Below are 22,447 nucleotides of genomic sequence, written 5' to 3' on the forward strand. Positions count from 1 at the left end.
CAAATAACACCAAATAAAGTTCCATGTTGCTTTTAATTTATGATTTACAAATTAATCAAATCGCTGTCTTTGTATTAATTTTTTTTTCCAAATCTGTTTTTTATATTTTAAATTTTTTTGGTCTGTAGGAAACCTTAATGAATATTAGTATTAGCCAAGAGGCATGACTTTCTATAGAAAGTATTCATTTGCATAGCTGTATAGTTCGAGGATATATCACTGAGACGCGACGTGGGCGTCGCTCTCAATAAGATTGATTTGTTCGCTGGATTTTATAATGAATGAAGCATAATTTAAATTCTGAATTATATATTACGAGACAATTGTATTGAAATTGATTCATTAAGCGTAGGATTTCATTTAATTCAACTAAAATATGTAGACAAAGGATGGGAGTTTATAACGAAGCTAAAATCCACGACGCAATGATGATGTGACAGTTTCACGTATAAATTTTACGCGTATTTTTATTATTAAAACACATAAATATAATTATAAGATCTGTGTATTATTTCAATTAGTAAATTTATTGTTTTTTTTATTACTTTAATAAGTTTTAAGTACCGTTTATAAAGTAAGATTGTTTGTCAAGCAAGTTCTTAGTGTGAAGATGAGTCACTTGGCAATTATTTGTCCGGACACATACTATGTCATACAGAATAGATACTGGTGTTAGGCATCTTATTGACTTTATAATTAACATATTGTGTTTGTGTTTTCTTTTACTATATTCTTTTAAAATTCTTTTTTACTTGTTTTTAGTTGTAATTAATCTTATTAATGCGACCGTTTAGATGGATGGATGGATGTTTGTTACAATGTATCTTCAGAACAGCTGCAAGAATCTCGTTGACATTTGACATAGATGACATAGCTTAGAAGAAAATATAGGCTATTAATTAACTTCTTTTTTTAATTGGGCGCGGACGTACCGCGGGCGACAACTAGTCTTTTATATTATATATTATGAGAAGATTATATTTTACGCTTTATTAACTTCTTGTTTTATTTAAAACAAAAACTAAATTACAGTTGATGTTTTTTTTTTATATAAATCACGTAACTTGAGTTCAGTGGCATCAAGGGATCAATTGCTGGTAATATTCCAAAACAATAGTCACGTACGATTCTGTTATAATTTCATAACCGGACATATACGGTGTGTGACATCAGTGGCCCAATGTTGTTATCACAATATCCGACTAGCCAAAACATCGTGTCAAATAGAAATGATGGACATGTCACCGTTAGTTTGTGAAATTAGTTTTTTAAGTGAATTGGCTAAAAAATTGATATTTTTCTTTTTTATGTACATCTATCATGTTCAACATAACTAGCCTTACGTAAATGAACTCTTGTAGTAAATAAACGTTCAGTGACATTATATTTAACGTATATACTATATACTCTAACAGGTTTTTTTTTATTTACGAGATTATTTTAATTCGCAAATTAATATTTTCATAACTTGTTTAAATTATGATAGGTATTACTACTACTACGACTATTACGACGACTATTTAGTCTTAAATTACATACATTAACGTTCATTAAAATATCTCTAGTAAAAAATATTCTTTTATACTTAAGAGCATTATGTATGTAGCGGGTAAGACTGATGCAAGTCACGTAGTCCAACTGCAAACTGGCAGTAAACAGTGAACGGTGCCGCGGTTTCGTTATAAATCGACCGCAATAACACTACACCCTTCCGTCCTTGCCTTCGCTTTTTATCACCACGTATGCACTTTGGACGGTTTAAATATCATGTTTTTCATTCACATATAGGTCAATTATCTTATTTGAAAAGTTAGTATAATAAAGTAACATATATTTGATTTTATATGTAAGAAGACACAGGTTTAACCAGACAAACTATTTTTTTTTAAATGTAAACGTCATTATTTAGAACCTTTGTGTCTACAACAGAGATGGATGTACAGATACAAAATAGTTAACTACAATTCTTATTCCCATCTAAAAATAAAAGTAAATAAAAACATTATGGTCGATATTAATATAAATGCGATATCATTTACCATTGCTATTTAGCACCTGATGTTTTGCAGTCTGTGTGAATGCAGACCTCTCACCTGTTTACTAACTTTACGACGCTCTAGTGAATTGCTACTATATTACCTACGGTTTTACTATGAACAAACTGGTTTAGATAAAGCTATTTAAAATGTAAGAATATACATTTCAGAGATCTCATTTAGAATAGCTTTTGGATCAATACATCGAACTATTTCGTTTCTTTACCTACAAAATCTTACTGTCATTTGACTTTGATTTATTATTTCTAATTAAAAACCCGCATTAGGCCAGCGTGGTTTACTATGGCCTAGTCACTCCTAACTTAGGGTAGGCTCCGAGCCCCTCGGTGGGGACGTATAGTGAGCTGATGACGCATTAAAAACCCTAATTACTTCATCTTTAGAGAGGGAAATAATGAAGCTAGTCTTAAGTCTTATTACAAGGGGTAATGACATTTTAAATTGATACGAACTCTATTAAACACTCCAAGAATTAATAAAAATTAGATTACCATTCAACCTCACTTTTTTAAATCAGTCTGTTTAAGCTACAAAAGGTGACAACAAGAGACATATATTTCAATAATAAATATAACAACATACCTGACTAGTTTTTGCCGTATGTAGGGTTGTTATAATATGACGTGGGAGGTATGTAAAGTGGGTTAGAGCCGACGCAGTCTTCAGCTCCGATGTTCTGGTACTGGGTGTCAGCGAGGGGTAATGCAGGTGGCCGACTCCTCCAGATCATGTAACCGGCAGTCGCCGCTGCTGCAGCCGCCACCAGCAACACGGTCAGTACCACAGGAATCGTCACTGTTGATACGTAATATATATAAGATAAACATATAGTTTGACTTGTGATAAGTTTGACTTTCTGTTCTTGACAGCTTAAATAGGGAAATTATATGCGTTATTTGCTTTACTTACCGTGGGTTTATGAGATCAAAATGTCCGTTAAAAACCTAAATATTAATTCTGTTTTGTCAAAGATAATTAGAGGATTGACGATATGTTTTATACAGAGATTTTAGTGTCAGAAACCCACTGTAAATATTTCAGGAACGTTCAATGCTTGTTAATCAGTTCTCGCATCTATTCCCTTAAAAAATATTTTATTTGTCAATTTATAAAAAACGTAATCAAGTAAGTGGATTGGAATAAACAAATCGTTGCGTGTAACAATACGTTTAACCAACAAATACAATAGATACTAGTCTACGCTGTCAAACAAAGTGGTTGAATGCATACGACCATATTACGCGGTCGGGACAATACGACAACTTATCTATTACAAGGCGAAGTATCCGTCCCTCCCCGCGTATTGACCGACCAGGATAATGATATATTGTTACTCACGAGCTCGGAAACGGACACCAAATACATTAACAAACTTGTTTTGTTGAATAACAAACAAGATAATTAGAGTATCATAACACAAGTTAGAGAGAGATAGAGTATTTCTTTAGGGTCGATAAGGATAAGCAACGTGACAAAATCCATCTGTTTTCTTTATTTACAGAATGCGTCGACAGCGTTATAAGTTGCACCTGTTTAAATTTGAATACGTATATGTTTGGTGAACGAATATTATTAAAAACGATAAAGCCTTTTGATAGGTTATAAGTTACGAGAAACCTTGATAATCTGATAGGGGCCATATATTTCTCTTTATGTATTTATAGAAATGTAAAATTTCTTACCGTTGGTACCACCCGCAACAGCAGCTTCGTTGGTCACGTCACACAACTTGATCACCATAACAAATACGTCGCCATTATCGTCTTTCTTAGCGACATATTCTATGGGGCAGTTGTCAACTGTTCCGTTGCAAGTTATCCAGATGTTTCTGTTCTGGCTATCCTTTTCCTTCACCAGCGTTTCATTGTACCTCATCTTGATGAGAGGGAAATGGCAGTCGGGGCAGTTTCCATTCTCTGGGTTGCTAAGACATTCGTCGCAATCGTTTGTGGTCATGCAAATATCGGCGCAATAGTTTTCTTTGTCGAAGTATTTGGAGCCAGGTCGGTCGGTGTAGCATTCGCAAACTTCGCAAGGGCCGCAGACTCCGTTCCCTGAGCATTCCACCTGGGAATTAAGTATTAGAACAATCGATAGATTCGAGAATATTTGAAGATCTGTTTGTAATTTCTGCGTTGTGTCTTTTAATGAAGCTTCAGAGTCTAGCATATTTTCGAATATTTGTGTAAACATAAATTATTATTCAATTTTTTGTTTCAATGATATTAAAACTTTCGAGCAAAATATGAACATTAGTAGGATCAAGTTTCAACTAAAATACTGGTTATACGTACTGGACTGTTTTATTTATCAGGAAATATCAATTACATAAGGACATGCCTGTATATAACGGAAGTAAATTTTTGTATAATTGGCTTATGTATTTTGTGCTGAGATATAATTATTTAAAACAATTTTTGTTTTATATCAGAAGGTAGCAAACGAGCGAGCGGCCATTTGAAATCGCTGAAATAGCGAAGTGACCGTTGCCCATAGACATACGCAATTGCATATGCGTTGCCTATCTTTAATCGACGGAGGAGAGGAATGAAAGATAATAAGTTTGTTTTATAAACCTAAGTCGTTATATGATTATCGTTTTTACTAGCAAATAATAGAAATAACAAAATATTACTTACATCGTTTTTAACAGGATTGGTACACTGGAGGTCGCCGCGAATGCCTTGACATTCTTTCTTTTCACAGAATTTGCCAGACCTGTAGTAATAAATAATTTAAAAAATATAATAAAACTAGCTATCGTCCACGACTCCGTCTGCGCTAATGAAACAACCTAATTCGTAGCTTATGTGTTCTACTATCCCACATTTCAGCGAGATCCTCGCAGTTGTTCTGGAGAGAGATTTTTCAATGAAATAAATGTTACTAACGCTTTTACATGTCATTAAAATGATTGATGTTAATTATAATCGCGTCGATTCAAATCATTTAACCGAATATCAATTGTCTTTAATCTATTTATGTCATCTTTAGAACGTTTGCGATTAGTACTGTTAACTATAACTGGACTTCCTTGCGACATTGCTAATAGAGTTAACGTTTCTGCGACCATAAAGTTCACCATACCATACGTTTTTAAGGTAGACCATAAGGTTCTGCGGAAAACGGAACGTTTTTACGAATAGTTTGAATATTGCCTTTAAAAAGTCATAATCTTAATTTGGTGCCATACTAAATAATGTTCAAAATAATGAGATTTTTTAGTTCTCTAAATGAAAATACCAAGGGTTAGTGTTCTGTTGCTCAAAAAGTTCAAAACTGCGCTGTTACTATGACCCTATATAGCAAGTTGTATTTGCATAGTAAATATTATTTACATGATGTTGTTTTTAATCAATGCCAAGAATATTAATGGTTATATTAGCATGAAGATTGAATACGATAATAAAATCACGCTGTATAGTACGCAAAACGTAAATACTGTTGGTTACAATCCATAGATATTTGCATCTTACTTGGTATTTAGCCATAATAAACATACTTATGCTTTAGTAAGCTTAAAATTGAAGTAACATTGAATTACATAATTATGACTGTCTTATAATATAGAATACTTGTCAAATTATTGATTTTTGAAATCAATAAAATCACAAATATGGGTCAAGGTGACGTTTAAATGGAAATAAAATTTAAAGATGTCTGAGTAACATTAACGGCGGTTTTAATCATTGTGACACGTGTAATGAGCAGTATTTCAATGAGCCGACCATTAGCATGAAAGTAGGCCTCTCAAACTCCATAATTAACTTGGCAGAGATGAGTCGAACAAAGCGCGTTTTGTTGATGAGTGTAATTGAGTTGTGTGTAGCTTGCCGCCCTGGATTTATCAGGATAAGCTTATACGCTCTTGTTCATGACCAGACCCACGTGAATGAGTTACTTAGATTTATTTGTAATTCGTAGCTAGAACTATTAATTTTCAACTAATAATAATTTTAACGATTTAAATACCACTCCCTAAAATCACTGCTGTTATTATTGCCCAAAAGCGTAAATTTTTTTAGTCGTGATAACGTTTACGTCTAGTACCAAGTTTAGATAGAAAGGTTGTATAAATAGAAACAAACTAGGACGTACCATCCACTTGGACAAGAGCAGACGCCGCATGCATAAGTGCCTCTGTTGCTGCATTTCCTTGAAAATACTTCTGCACGTTCACTGCACTGGCAGGCACAAGGCACGTGGTACTGAATCACTTCTTTATCAGCTCCAATATTTATCTCAACGAACACTTCTTCTAATGTTTTACTCTTTGCTGAACAAAACTGGTCTCCAGGTGAAGCTTCAATGTACCAGTTATTATTCTTCCCAACATATTCTTTCGGTGTTACAAAGAATTCTTTGTTCTGTGTTGTGTTCACAATTTTCGGCTGATGAATAATAATATAATTAAAATTGTGTCACGTAAAGCGTTACATTGTTTTGTTTTAATTAAGTAATGTTTGTTGTTAACATAATTATTTGGACAGTGTCGTTTATAATAATGTTATTAATTATTAAGCAATACTAATATAAAATATAGCGAAACTATAATACTTTATAATGTAACGTCTTACTTTTCAAACAATTATACAACACTGGTATATTGAAATCGAGTAACAATTTTTATTATTTTATTCATAATGAATCGTTCGTTTTAATCAAGTGTATTCAATTAGGCTATTATCAATTTATTCTACAAAAAAATGGCTGTAAAGTCGTTATGTTAAACTGTTTTTTAACATTGATTTTAAAAGTTAATTAATATTTTGTGTAATTTTTTATGATAAATTAATATGTTAATTACCTCTGGTTTAATTTTTTTATAATTGATAACGTTAGACACTCCTACTCTGACGGTCCTCTCCCTGTATGTGGGCTTGTCGGTGCCTCCGGGCTCCGTGCGCTCTCTCACCACTAGCAACTCCTCTTTTTGGTTCGGACACCAATCGTCATTTAGGGTTTCGACGCAATGAGTATTCTGTAATAGAAGAAATTACGTTACAAATATTTTAGTTGATATATTCAATGGTAGCCAGGCGGCAGCGGTATGGTACATAAAAGTAGAATATTCAATCTTTAGTAAGAATCTTTTAACTTAGAATTACAGCTAACTTAAGTAAGTCTTAAGCCAAGATATAGCATAGACTAAAAAATAATGCTTTAGTGTTTTTCTTGGAACTCGAAGTTTGTTACCTTTACATACATTTAGAAAATAAGTAATGCTTATTTATACTCATAGAACAATTCTAAGTTTGTACATTAAAGTGACTTGATAACTGATTTATCGTGGGTTTCTGAAAAGAAAATCCCAGCATAAGATATAGTTATTTCTGTTCTGTCTAAAATAATAAGAGGGAATACGATATATTTTGTACAGAGGACAGTTTCAGAAACCAGCTATTAGTAACGTATAAAGTTAAATATCTACTTTATAGTGTCTTTATATGTCCAGAGAGCTAGTGACATGTGTTAGTACCATGAAAGAATGTCTTAGAAATCAGAGTGGATATCTGTTTATGGTATGTCGCCTCGTTCTGGTTCTTGACATATAATTACATGTATTAAAAGCGTTGAAGAATAAAACTAGAAAATTAATGACTATAAAGAATTATTGAATAATATTATTGCTTATAATATAAATCGCTAAACCGGTCATACAGGAAAATAAGATTTGTATAATTTTTTACTATGTTATTTGGCTAAAGGATTTTAATGTCATTTTATAAATGTATGTTGTAAAAGTTGTGCTAGTTCAAAATCAATTTTAGTGATTGTTTCATTAAAGACATAAAGTACTTATAACCCTGTTTCTTTATAATCCTTAAGTCCTCCTTCCCTCTAATCTGTTGTTTATCCTATTCACGTTACTAAAAGGTATAAAAGGTACTTGTTATAAATTGATTCGGTATATTATATAAGATTTAAAACGATTTAATTAGCGCATGCAAAGTTGTGCGTAATAAGTGAGTACAACCGTGTTATTATCTTGCGTACGCTGTTTATTCTAATCTCTTGGAAGTAATCGTTGGTGGCGCCCCGGGCGAGACGCACACTAATGCTATATTCACACCAGGGTAGAAGCAGGTAGAGCAGTACACATTGCAGTATTGTTTGAACCGTGAATTACACATGGATGCGAGACATTGTGTATGAACACTATTGCCATCTCTCTTTTTTTAAAGAGAGCGAGAGGATAAGATGTTACAAAGGTATGTTAGGTGACAGCTATCGTCACTCTTACGCCAATATAGAATAATATTGATTTCATAGTATGTATTTAAGCAATAGCAATGCTGCACTGTCAATTGTTCTGTATCTCGTCCTAGTGTGAAAGAGGCATAATGTCTATGTTACTCGTATGCACGGTCAATGCAAACTGCATCCATTCTATACGATACCTAAGTCTACAATCGTGCGAATCTTCAAACGAGATAACCTCAATTATATTCATCACAAATACTTCGAATGTTTTATGTCATAGATATGATAATTATGTTAAAACAATATTATATGTAAATAAAAGAACAAAAATAGAATTGTACGCTATGGAAATCATGCAAGAAGGTTTATTATCGGGAATAGGAAAATTATAAAAGTAATCGTTCAGAAATATTACTAAACGAATATTTCAAAAGGCCATTAAAGGATGAAGTTATAGAAAATGTCGTCATACCATAGGTTTCTGACACCAAAATCTCTATATAAAATATATCGTCAACCTCGTCTTTCATCTTTGATAAAACAGAGATAACGATATGCTTTAAACGGGAATTTTAGTTTCAGAAACCCACGGTTAGTCATATACATCATATTAGTATGTGATCCACGTTACTATTAATCATACAAGAAAATCCTTTGGATTTAGTTCTTACTTTAGAGTTTACGATTTGTTTTGTACAAGTAAATTACTCATATAGTACGTCATTAATTGTTTTCCTCAAGTGAAGAATACCATCAAAGAGGTCACTTCAATGCCTTCAAAATATTTTACAATGTTACGTAAGTCAGGGATCCATGCTGGGGCCATTGTTTTCACGTTGTAGATATGATTGTTAATACATTAAAAAGGCAGTCTACCTTTGCTTCATACAAATTGTCGGTATTCGGCTTTAAAATCTTTGATGAAACCTACAATTCAAATACATAACTAACAAAATAATAATCCATTGTTATTTGGGATAACAAACTGAAGTTTATGTCATTTGAAAATGTTTATATAGCTATGAATAAAAACATATGTGCCAATGTCAATGTCTCATGATTAAGTCACTTAGTATTCATTAAGAACAATACTCTCTTTCTACATTCCGTATTCTAGACCATTACAAGGGCGGATTGTATAAATAAAGCTGGATAATTAAATAAATATTGTCACAGATAAAATACTGGCCAGTACGACTGGTTCAAGGTATTTGTCTCGTAAAAAAAGTAGAGAACACATCGAACTGGCCATCAATACGTTTAAGAGGTCATTGAACTGTTATTTTTTTGATTTATCATACGATCGCAACGGCATTGGAAAAAAGCTTTTATGTTTTATTTGATTTGATATTATATTTATACTTGAGTTTGTATACTCCGCTTGGAAATTTTATTTCGCGTGCTATGTTTTAGTGTTCATTTTGTAGCCACCAAATCTCTTGTAACTCTCGATTTATCTATGATATTTTGTATTTGGTTTCCATACATAGTTAACGACAAATATCACAAAAATTATTGTTTTGGGAAACATTTTAAGTTTGAATAAATTCATTTTACTTTGTGGAAGGAATTATCAATGTATAGTTGTATATATTTTTGGCAGATAGGAGAACAAAATGGCATTGAGTGGCATCGTAATAGAAATAGACCGTGTTGCCGTGTTAAGAATCGCGTGAATGCGTGATTGGTAATTTGTCCGCGTGTCGCGTTAGTCACTAATGTGCATCTCGGCGACCGAGGCGTGTGAGCCGTACAAGGATAATGACAATGATTCAATGACCAACAAAGCGAACGCAAAGCTTGAATTCACGGCCGGCAATTGCATAAAGAGAAAGAGAAACTTCTTTATACCTCTACAGATTCAAATAGATTAAATTATCTTACTTAAATGTTTTTACTTCTTTCCGTTTCCTTAAAGATTATTTTTTATCACATTTTACTAGTTTTCTACGTAATATAAGATTACGAATATTAAAAGTGAAGATTTCAGTATGTGTTTATTAGGAAATTAATTGAAAAACGGCCGATTTTAACGCTGCGATTGTAAATTAACCTATAAATTTATTCTGTGTAATAGTTTTATAATGATTAAATATTTATCAAATTGGCATTGGTTATAGTGTTAACACGTCGGTATATTATGGATGAGGCTGTGGGGACCACCTCAGCCAAACCGGTATTCACCCAATTACATTAACCAGAACCGCTTGTTTTATATCCGCATGGCTTTAACACTTGAGAGGTATGTTTTGTTTGTTTTGCAATTTTTGTATGATTCATGTCACGATATAAATGAGAAAAAGTTACAATATTACTAAGACTAATCTTGATGAACAGAAATCGATTTCTATAATTTGCTGTGATAGAGTTTACTGCATAAGGGTAATGCACCGATTAAAAAACGATCACATTTCAAATCCAAGTCATAAAGGGCATTAAACCCTTGACAGAGGTTTGCAATAATAAAACGCGTGGGTTGTCGTAATAATAGCTTAGCTGATTATACTCTCCCAGTGCTGCGTGAACGTTAAGAAATTTTATCGAATCGACAACAAAATTTTCAACCTTTTCTCTCTAACTTAAGGTAAACGATAGAGACAGACGAACGTTACACAAGATTGGGAGAGGCTGGGATGGTGTGTGGGTGGTACGTGGGTAACTGCATAGAAGTCCCCCCATTGCGCCATCTAGTGCCTGTACGTAACCAGTTTTGTAATAAGTAAAAGTGCACTATACTTTTTAATACCTTAAAAGTAAAATATATTAAGTATTTTATTTCTTCAACGCTATTCCATTGTTGTCTTCTGTTTACAACTCCAACAACTATAATGGTCAAATTAGTTTACATCAAAAATGTCTTGCGTCAAATATAATTATAAAATCTATGATGACATTATAATTATACGAACATGGGAAAGTCTGACAGTCGTACACTTTCAGAATAAGTACAAAATAATTGCTCCTTTAAAATAATTCGTAATGTGACTTGTTTATATGAAAATACATAGAAACATAACAGCGACGAACCTTTGTCTTTGGAAAATGAGATCACCCGCATCACGGTAATTCCATACTTTTGAGTCATTGGAGCTTTATTAAATAAATATATTACAACATAATTACTAATTTTATAACACATAAAGTTGTACATCATTTAATGGTTAATGTTTTTTAACAATATTAAATAAAAATTGAGCGGAGCGTCGGTGGCTCAGTGGTCAAGCACTTGACTTGCAATTTGCAGGTCCTGGGTTCACATGTGTGAAGTCAAACAACCCGCACTTGGCCAGTGTGGTTGACTATGGCCTAATCACCCTAAACTTAGGGTAGGCTCCGAGCCCCTCGGTGGGCACGTAGCTGATGATGATGAATTTTGTACATCATTTAATGGTTAATTATTTTTTACAATTTTAAATAAAAATTATGTAAGTAACTAATCATAATCCTACAGATTAGGTAGAAGTATTCTATCTCACCATGGTCACCATTCTACGACATAATTCGCAAATTGTAAACAACAAGGTGTCGCTCGCGACTCCGTCCGCGCGAAGATATAAAAACAAACTTAATTAGTAGCTTAAAAAAGTCCTGGTTGCGCAACATCCGAGAGTGGACAGGGGTTGCGAGAGCCGCCCAACTTTTTCGCCTCGCAAGAGACAAGGGAAAATATGGAGAACTGACCGCCAACCTTCGTTAGTCGGAGAGGCACCTCAAGAAGAAGAAGTAGCTTATGAATTCTTCCAGACTATGTTCTATATCTATGCCAAATTTCAGCGAGATCATGCGACAAACATCCATCTATGAAAACATTCGCATTTATAATTGAAATGTACAATTACCCGTGCAGTTATCATGTGTGACAACTTGTAATTAGCCTTAAGTCTCCATTTACAAAATTATTATAGTCTTAGTTAGCTGTAAGTTGTCCCGTTAATAAATAAAAAAATAAAAAAAATAAATGATATTAGTAAGAAGTAAGATGGAATGCGATATAAGATATGAGGTGTAAATAATTAATTTCTTACTACTTATATTACAATGTAATCACGTAAAGTTAATTGAAGCACGTAGGTAACTTATTACGCTGTACAAGTTAATCCCACGCATTAAATTGTTCTACTTACGCGGCAGTAATCTCGTAGTTAGGTGAGTTTGTTCTGCCTACGCAAGTATACTAAGGAAGGAGATATTTGACGACATCTTACTATACAGTATAATAGACAAAGGTTACACTCGCATAGTACTCAATATTCTAGATAGAGCGACTAAAGCAAATCGATATAGTAGTTACCTACTATAGGAAATCATGATGAATGAAAAGACTTAATAAAATAAGGACACTGGGCCTAACACGAATATTTGCTAGAGCTATGTTCGTATTGTCATCGTCATTTATGACAAAATTAGTACGAAATTTTCGGTGTACTTTAGGTCCTATGAAACACAAATATTGTCGATTACGATACGATATCTTGTCACAAATATTGGTGCCAGTCCTACAGTTATTAATACTTGTTCCTATGCTTAAGTGACAGAAATTTGATTGTCTGCATTTGCGCAGTAATAGCCATAAGTTTCGAGTTTTCTACTTGTGTTTAAAGTTATGTAGTACAGGTTTGTGGATCAGTTATGCTTTTGTAGGCACCGCACATCAAAAGCAGTTATATTATAGTAGTTGATAGACAATTGTCTCTTGTAACTCGGTTGTAAATTGCATTGGTGCATAAGGTCGTGTTGTGATAATAAATGCAAATGTGAAAGGCGCCAAAGTGAACTTGAATAGATCATTCTATTTTTAATCTTTTTTGTTCTGTGTAGCTAGTTTTATGTTGCATTAAATTTCTCATAATTTTAGTTAAAAACCAATTAAGTTAATGACTTTTGTTGTGATACTTTAATGTTTACAGTGGAAATTAATTTAGAAACAAAAAAAAATGATTTGAATTTTTGAAGCTATTGGTTGTATCACCTAGTTATATAAAAAGCATTCAACTTTGTTAATGTAGTATTTAATTTCTGGATTCACATCTTTATTTAAATATCGTCAATTAATGCTCCTTATCCGTGTTTCCTATGATCACAGCAGCGACAGATATTTGAACCCTGACGTTCAATTACTGCCAATTTCTGAGACGTCCGGCATTCCGTTCTACATCCCGCTCTAATGGCGTACAAGGAAACAACTAGATGACACAAATAAGTAGATAGGACACAGACAAAAATGTCAAGTGTATTTTTAGGTACGTTCTACATATGTTAAGAAAATAAAAAGCCAAGAAAGCTCAATTATATTTATAATTGAAGAGAAAATATAGTAAATGACACAAATACTATCACCTTTACGTAAAATATTTTAAAACAATATAATTTACGAGTTCATTGCACTTTGTATACTGCCAATTTATTGGTACTTTACGTCGTCGTCGGTGGAAAACAAAATTGCGGAAAACTTAAATTTGGCTGACATCCAAAATATTTTTCGAATTGTTATTTATCAAGAATTTCATTCGCAACTATGTGCTAGTGAAGGGAATGCAATGCGTAGGCTGAGATGTTGGTACTATCATTAGCTTTGGTTGGTCAATACAGACCGGTAAAGGGAAATTATGGTTTGCTTGATAAATAGATTACGTATTTAATTAAAGTAATATTAATTGTAAATTGCAACAGTAAATACTATTTATCAACAATTTTGCTTTAGACATACTTATGAATAGCTTTTACAATATCATAGGCTCCATGTTATAGAGTTGAGTTCATTACATCGCTCTTTTGGAATTGTAAAACATGAATAAAAGATTATTTAAAACATGCAGCTGTGGAAAGTTTTTCTATTAATTGTGATGTTTTCTCAACTTTTTTTAAAATGTTCAGTAGTAATAAGAATTGTTAATCGTCTTAAATACTTATAAGCTTACAAGAAACAAGATTGCAATGTTCAGGATAGTACCAAAGATTGCGAGATTTGAGGCGGAGCGGTGCAAATGGACGACGAAACAACGTGCCCTTTGTATGAAACGTTTTTAAAAGGTAACACTTACGCAAAGCAATGTAAACTATACATTGCGATGTTTTACATATTGTGGTGTTAAATATGTTAATAGGTAAATGGAACGGTCGAAGAATTAATTGCATGGATTGATATGCAACTGTATTTTGTGTAAAATATTTTCGGGTCATGGTTACTTTATCGTATTAATCTTAAAATGTTTTTCTTGTTTTACGTGAATATAATTTACTTTTTAATATATAATCTGACCTTTTAGGGATAACTTGTACGTTAATTAATCGCACTTATACGCAAATTTTCTCTTATATAATAAACTAGCTGTCGCCCGCGACTCCGTCCGCGTGAATATATAAAAAGCTTAATTAGTGTAGTCCATCCATCCATCTATCCACATCACATCCATCTAAACATTCGCATTTATAATATTAGTAAGTTAAATAAAAAGAAGCTCTTCAAGCCATAAATTCGGAAAAAAATAATTAAAAAATGAATAAATAGTATAGTACCGTCTCCTGGCTCTAAGCTACCTCCTCACCAATTTTCAGCCATATCGGTAAAGCCGTTCTTGAGTTATAAATAGTGTAACTAACACGACTTCCTTTTATATATATAGATAAGAAAAATTTTGTGTTTAATTTTACCTTTTTACTTGTACTTTTTACGATTATCTCTAGTAATTTTGGCAGAGATTATAGTTATAGGAAGATCTTTCTATTATTAAGTAGATCCTTAAAATAAAGTTGCCGTAAAGGTAGTTATGAAGCCTTTTATTAAAATGGTTCAATAAAGAATTGCCTTATCGATAGTCTTGTGTCATTAAAAAGCTATTTCTCAATTCCGTCTAACAATTTCAAAACCAGTTTGAATTTCTAAGAATCTCTAACTTGTATTGATAACATGACGTTAAGACTGACTTGAATTTTTTATCTGAGCTGAGATTATTTCATTTTGTTTCATAGACAAAATGCATACACAATCACACTTAACCTCGCTGAAATATTTTTCTTCTTTTTTCTTATTATTTGTCACATTTAATATCTCACTGGCAGTAAATTTAATTTAAAATAACTCGATGTTTACTGCGTTATAGCCGATTTCAGTAAAAACCGAATCGGATTTAAGTAAAAAGCATTACAGAGAAGCCGATAAATATCGATTTTCAAGTTGCCAGTGTAAATATCATTGCGTCTTTGACACAGCTTTAAAACATTTGTGTCGTTATTACGACCGCCGTTACCCAATTTGCGGAGATAATATGGAAACAATTCTTTAAAATTTAAAAGGTTAGTATAATTCTTTTCGCGTCAGAATAAGGCTAAATTTACAGAAAGACAACGGACCTGCATAGATGTTTTATATTTGTTTTCTTTTCATATTTTTGCTTCACATATTTCTGTCCTATTTCGCTTTCGCGGCACTGTATTACAGGCTTAAGTTGTGTATACTTTTTCTTCGATTTAAAAAGACGGCGTGTAATCATGATTGCGAAGTGGAACTTCAAGTCACGGCCGTGTCGTTGGATATTGGTCAATGTTAGTGAACGAGATGGTTCAGTTTTGGAGCCGGTTTTTATGCAGTTTTATACCGTTAGATAGTTTTTATAAGACACGATGTCTTCTCGTTTACGCTTATAAATGTTATATTGAAAAACATAATCACCGTCTATTGTTCGCGTTAACATGTTTCCTTGATCATTGTTGAATGACATTTAACCTATTAACTAAATACTACTACATATTTTCTCATGGAAATTATAACAGGAAAGACAATGTAGATATTAAGATCGTTTAAGTTTTACATTAAAATAATTGTTTAGGAAATAATCGAATAAACAGTTTTGCTGGGTTATCCACTAAATATTCCAGTGGTATTCGTTTTTAATTTTCCTTAGAAGTCAAATGGAGTTTTGCTTCTTTGTAAAATATAAAGCAACTAAACTTAATAATGTGTATGAGTTTTAAAGGATTAGAATAAGTCAGTTGTTAAAGCTATTACAACGAAATCACATTTGTCGCTTTAAAGGAAGCCACATCGAATGAATTGCATAGCGACTGACGGTTTCCATTTACAAAATACAGGCGCGTAGTTATTCGGTCGAACGCCCTTATTTCTTTGGCTTCAACTTGTTTTTCGGATTGGGGACAAAAACTTTATCAAACTAATTTCAATGGCCGTAAAAGTAGAATAGTACGTTTGTGGTGATAGAACAAGGAAGGTAAATTGTTATTTATTAAATTATGTTCAGTTACGACCACAAAAAACAAACCGTAAGCAATTACGATGTAGTGTTGATTTTGGAAATTTACGTAATTGAAAATCCCGTCGAAATACTTAGGAAGAGTAGCCATTTTGTCTAAAAATATACTTTCCAATGTAATCTACTCGTATATCTTAATCGGTTATAATTGGAGAATTTCCTTCACCGGAGTGTCATAGCTTAAATAATTACGTGACAACTGACTTCTTATACTTTTTGGTTTTTTTTTTGTACATTTTGAAACACTGTGATTTTAAACTTCAAAAGTGAGCCAATATACTATCTGTCATAATAAATGATATATAATTTTAACGAGAGGTGAACGCGAGAAAATGCCAACCAAAAGGTTGACACGAAATATTGCTTAAACCCTGACTCATGATAATTATTATTGGAACCTATCATCAATGACGTTATTACGCGTAATGAATATATATCATAAGATAAATATATGTAGATACGTTTAATAACGTATAACATAATTGTATGATCTGGGATAGAGACTAGCTTCGATTTAATGCTTAACTCTATTTTTTTTTCGTTTGATCTTATCTCCAGAACGGCTAAACGGATTTCGATGAAATTTGCATACATATAGAACATAGTCTAGAAGAACACAGAGGCTTCTAAATATGTTTTTTGTTAATTCCGCGCGGACGGAGTCGCGGGCGAAAGCTAGTAAAACATAAATGCGTAAGTTTAGATGGGTAGATGGATGTTTGAGAAGGTATCTCCGGAACGACTTAACTGTTCTTAATAAAATTTGGTACAGATATAGAACATAGTCTGAAAGAACGTATAACCAGTAGGCTGCGGAATGATAGTAAAATCTTAATAAGTATATTAAGATTTTTCTATCATTCCGCGCGAACACTCGCGGGCGACAGGTAGTTTATTAAATAAATTAGTAATGTGCGAGAGAAATCAAACTAATTTAAAACACGCGCAGTAATTGAGTGCGGACACCGCGTTTATTATTTTAAGAAAACAAAAAAAAATATGTCGCAACACCAAGTGCGAATGTGACCTTTATCCGTCAACAATACGAGCTAATTTCGTACGAATTTTTGTAATCCGATATACAGTATGTGATTACATGCGGGCCGTTATGAGGCTGTGTTACTTAAACTGTGATTGATTAAAGTGGCAGGAGCATCATCAAGTTCACTGAGGCTTCCATTACACCGAACTGTGTAAAAAAAATTGTGCAACATTTTAATGTTCTTACGACCGTACATGTAGGTCAACGAGTTATATTTATAAATTCTCCGTAACGGTGTGATTGTACGGATGTTTGTGCGTTTATACTTAACCGCACATGCTTTGGATGTGTTATGGTTTTAATTGCAAGACGGTGTACAAGATGTTTTAATATTTAACGTCATTAATTGTGGGTTTCTGATACTAAAAATTTCCGTTTAAAACATAATGTTATCGTTTTTGTCATAGATGTACTATACATAGATTTTACTTTCAGAAATCATGTAAATAATGTTGTTTACAGCAATCGGTATTTCGTCTCCAGACCCTTGTGAGCAATAGCAAATGTTTCTGTATTAAAATTCATGTTTATAGTAATTTTGATTGTATTTAGCAATAAGAATTTCACAGTCAAAGATTACGATTGTAAGTGAACTGTTAATTGTATCAGTTTAATAAAATTTTTTGCGTCGATTTTGTATGACATTTATGCAATTGTAACCTTAATAAGGTCATTGAATATTTAGCAATAAAGTCAATCCGCAGTGACATATCAATTTAAAGTATAATTATGTTAATACTCAAAAGCAAACTTTATAAAGCAATTAAATTAATTAACAGTTTCAGAATTTTAAAATGTCAATAATAAATAAAACACTTTGTGAGATTATCTGTTAAAAATTATTGTGAAATTATCAGAAAAAACAGTAATTATTATATTAAAATTATTTTTTTTATTTCTTTAAATAACACATGAAACATATGTTTATGCTTAAAACAAATTTTCATATATTTAAACAGTAACAATTGTAGAGTCGAAATGACAATGCAAATGGGGTTTGTAAATGAGTAATGTTAATTAAAATTGTGTACATTTTAACAACCCCTATGTTTATTTTTTACATTACGCATGTTTTGACTAATGAGTCATATTACAATCAAGGATAAAATGCCACAAACTTTCTATGCACTCATAACTCTACGGTATTTTGTCTATCAAAATTTAATAAAATCACAATACTAGTTTACATATATTTAATGCATTTAAACATATTTCATATATCTCATATTTGTCATTCAGTTTCTTATTTTTCATAGTTTAAAATTGTCAGTTATGATTACACGTTTAAAGATAAATTTCCTGTATTTTGTGTGCTGTCGCTAATCGCATATACGGCCTAATTAGTCTTAAACTTAAATTATTAAAAACGTAACACCTTTTTATAAACTATGTGGCCCGTCGTCCTTACAAATATCTCAGCCAACGATGTGGCTTTTTAAGGCATAGAGCAAGCAAGTTGCCTTCAAATCTAACGTTAACTATATAAAACTTGGTCTAACTTAAACCATTTTAAAAGGTTAATGCTGCACGGCAAAGTTCTTAATATAGTTATCTTTTTATTTCGACATCTCTTAGACTATAGACTCGGACACTAATTAATATATCTTGACAAAAAAGAGAAAGTTGTCTAGTACTGAAGTTACTACATCTGTTGAGGGAATTGTTTAACATTATAGATAACAAATAATATTAGAAATTAATAGATGCAAAGAGTTTATAAAATTATAACTAGTACTTAGCGAAACCTTCAAGACTGAAGAGGCACTAGAAGAAGAACTAGTACTAGTAAGTTAGAAGAAAAATTTTCGCTATAATAGTTTTTCTGCCAAGAACATCTGGGCTTATTACCAAAACCATAGATAAAGATCTAGCTTTTCAACATTTTGGCTCTACTCCAGTTACTAACGTTAGTTTTTTTAATTCGTCCACGTGACAATAGTAAAGAAGATAAGGGCTATTGTAAAACATCTGTTGGGATACGACAGGAATATAAATATGATGAATTAACACATAATACACAAACATGGCGGATTTCCAATGGATTTACAATGGTAATGAATCACGCTGTGCGGGATATAAGGCGGCTCATAGACGTAGCAACTTTAGTTGCGGCTACTTTTTTTACTTACCTTTAAAAACACGGTATTATAGATGTTACAATTTTATGACATTTGACAACGAGAATTTAATACTAGAATCCGCACCACTGATGTATTATGGAAAATCTGGGTAACTTTGGTAATTAAAAAATCTGGCAGTTGCTTGTTACAGATATAAAAGTTGTAGTAATAGCAGTTGCGATTGTCGGAATTCGGAACTCAATGGAAAATCGGCTGTGAGTTGTTACAAGAGTTGCTCCGTCTGCAAAGCGCCTTAAATTTTCCTTTATCCTTTGTTTTCCATTGAACCTCGTTTTCAGCTAAGTGCGGATATTGGAAATTAGGGTTGTACAGGAAGTTCTGAAATCGATCGCGCTATTAGACTCACTTTAGTTTTATGCCAGGTCATCATTATAATGGAAGTTTGTATGATACTAGTTGTACGTGCCCGACGTCGCCTGTCACTATACTATATTTCTGGATAACTCAGTATTTTTTTTAAAAAGTGATCAATTAAAAATTTCCTCAATACATAGAAAAAAACGAATCTTTTCCCTTTACAACTTTATAGGATAAGTAACGTTAGAAAATTGCATCTAGAGTATTTTTAATCTTACTAAGTCCAGCTTTTAAAATTGTTGCCGACAGATACGGAACTTTTTACACGTTTTTATTCATAATTGTTATATTTTTGAATTTAGAACTTTATATGTTTTTTCTTCCTTTTTCTCTATTTTTAAAACCATCAGTTGTAAATATATTATGTAACAGTGCGTGCTTTTCTCTTTATTTCTAATAATTCTATTTAATATTTTCATTTTATCTTTTTATTATAAAATAATATTCCAAAATTCATCATAATCCTAACGCTTTTTCCATCCTTACATTTTCCGTCGTCTTTAACCATGTTTTATTTTTTGTTTTAACCTCTTTGTATTGGTTATTCATTCTTTATGAACTATGCTTATATAACGTTACGATAAAGTTTTTATTTAAATACTAGGGGTCGATGCCGACTACGTATTTACAAACACCACGTACTGCAGTATTGTGCAAACATTACAATGTTTCCGTTAATGGGACGTTGAGACTAGGGTGCTATTGACATACCATTATAAATTCATTACCTAAAACCTTCTTTATAGTGGTACTATAATTTGCGTTACTAAACATCTTGAACGCATAATACGAAACCTTATCCTTTAGTAGCCTGATTTACATACGAAAGTGATTTATTTTTAATATAACTGTGTTTGCTTGATGAAATAAAACAATAATGAAATTTGTTTTTTTTTTAATTTCGTTGGAAAGAATATTATACAACAGTAAAATAAGTACAGCCAACCTATAAAAAAAACTAATAGTAATGTGAACATTCGGTTTAAAAGATTGGTATCAAAATTGAAACTGTTGGCTACTAAGGGTTAAATTACATGCAAGAAGATCAAGGATTTGCATAACAATTTTTTTTGTAGAAAAACAACTAAACTATTTTTATATAATTTTTCGACGTCTTTTTTTATAGCTCCGTTAATATTTTGTTTTATCACTCCAAAGTGAATTCGTAAATGCATATGTAAAAGTTATTTCGTTATCAACGATAGATAGCTTATCTACAATAAAAAATATGTAAACTACGACATAATAGCGGTAGCGATTTAAAACTAATTAAAATGTTCCACAATTAATGCGTAATATAGTAGTAAACATATTTTTTTAAATAATTAATCATGCCTTTATTTTTAAATAATATAAATAAGGGAAGGGTCAAAACATATCTTTATTATCTCAAGAAAACATTAGTGTAAGTTAAAAGAATAGAAAGATGAGACGTGCGGCCATTCATCGGACATTAACCCCGTCTAGACTCACCCTTAAACATAACTACGTATGAAAATGCATTGTTTTTAGTATCCCATTCAAAACTGTCAAATAAAAGTCGAGGGGATTCTCTAAATAATTTCTAGGTGTCTGATAGAGTTGCTTTAACGAACGGAACGTCCTAATTTCCGTTTATTTGTGCATACAATTACAGCGATACACGGTCATTAGCACGTTAATTAGCACTCAGAGTGGTCAATGTATTGAACTTAATGTTTGTAATACCGTAAAGTTTACTGTAAAGTCAAAGATGAGTCACAAAAACGAATCCTTTATCCGCTTTTAAGATTAGTAATTTTCTTCTCGAAGCCAATCTGCTTGTATAGTTCTTAACAACGAAACTTGCGCTTTACCTAATTCCACCTGATGTTAATATGTGGCCATAAGAGAGTAGAATGTAGAAATTCATGGCTTCTCTAAGCAAGTACTTTACTCTCATTAACGACCAAAAAATTGTGCAATAAAAGCGCCACATACTTCTAACTTAAGTGGTTGACTGGTTGGTAATAATTTTATTTAAAAAAATGCTTATGTCCATATGAATGTAAGATATTAAAAAGATGTATACGTGTCCACTAAGAAGTTACACAGAACAGTATGAGTAATAACCACAAAGCTAAAGTAGGGCCAGTGACGCGTAGCGTACAAAGAAACTTTTGTTGAGCGTTCCCAATAATTAAATAATTAATAATACTATTATTTTATTAATTTAAAATTATTTTTGGTAAAAAACTTGCAATTTTATATACCATTAGCTGTCGTCCATGACTGACCGCTCGGAAATTAAAAAAAAACGAAATAGTAGGCTCTATGTTCTTTCAGACTATGTTCTACATCTATGCAAAATTTCAGCTAGATGCGTTCAGCTATAACTGAGATACCTTCAAGCAACCATCC

General features: G+C 32.2%; 1 protein-coding gene across 1 annotated transcript in view; it reads right to left on the reverse strand.

Moving 5' to 3' along the window:
• Positions 1-22,447, reverse strand: part of LOC106127762 (integrin beta-6) — a 30,662-nt gene that overhangs the window by 6,908 nt on the left and 1,307 nt on the right. Inside the window, exons 2-6 of the mRNA XM_013325994.1 lie at positions 6,865-7,038; positions 6,156-6,448; positions 4,697-4,775; positions 3,740-4,124; positions 2,640-2,852 (exon numbers count right to left, since the gene is read on the reverse strand). Of these exons, the coding sequence (XP_013181448.1) occupies positions 2,644-2,852; positions 3,740-4,124; positions 4,697-4,775; positions 6,156-6,448; positions 6,865-7,038 (1,140 nt within the window). The 3' untranslated portion in view covers positions 2,640-2,643. The remainder of the gene's footprint in view (positions 1-2,639; positions 2,853-3,739; positions 4,125-4,696; positions 4,776-6,155; positions 6,449-6,864; positions 7,039-22,447) is intronic.

The sequence above is a fragment of the Papilio xuthus genome, unplaced genomic scaffold, assembly GCF_000836235.2.
Source record: "Papilio xuthus unplaced genomic scaffold, Pxut_1.1 DF824655.1, whole genome shotgun sequence".
Taxonomy (NCBI): domain Eukaryota; kingdom Metazoa; phylum Arthropoda; class Insecta; order Lepidoptera; family Papilionidae; genus Papilio; species Papilio xuthus.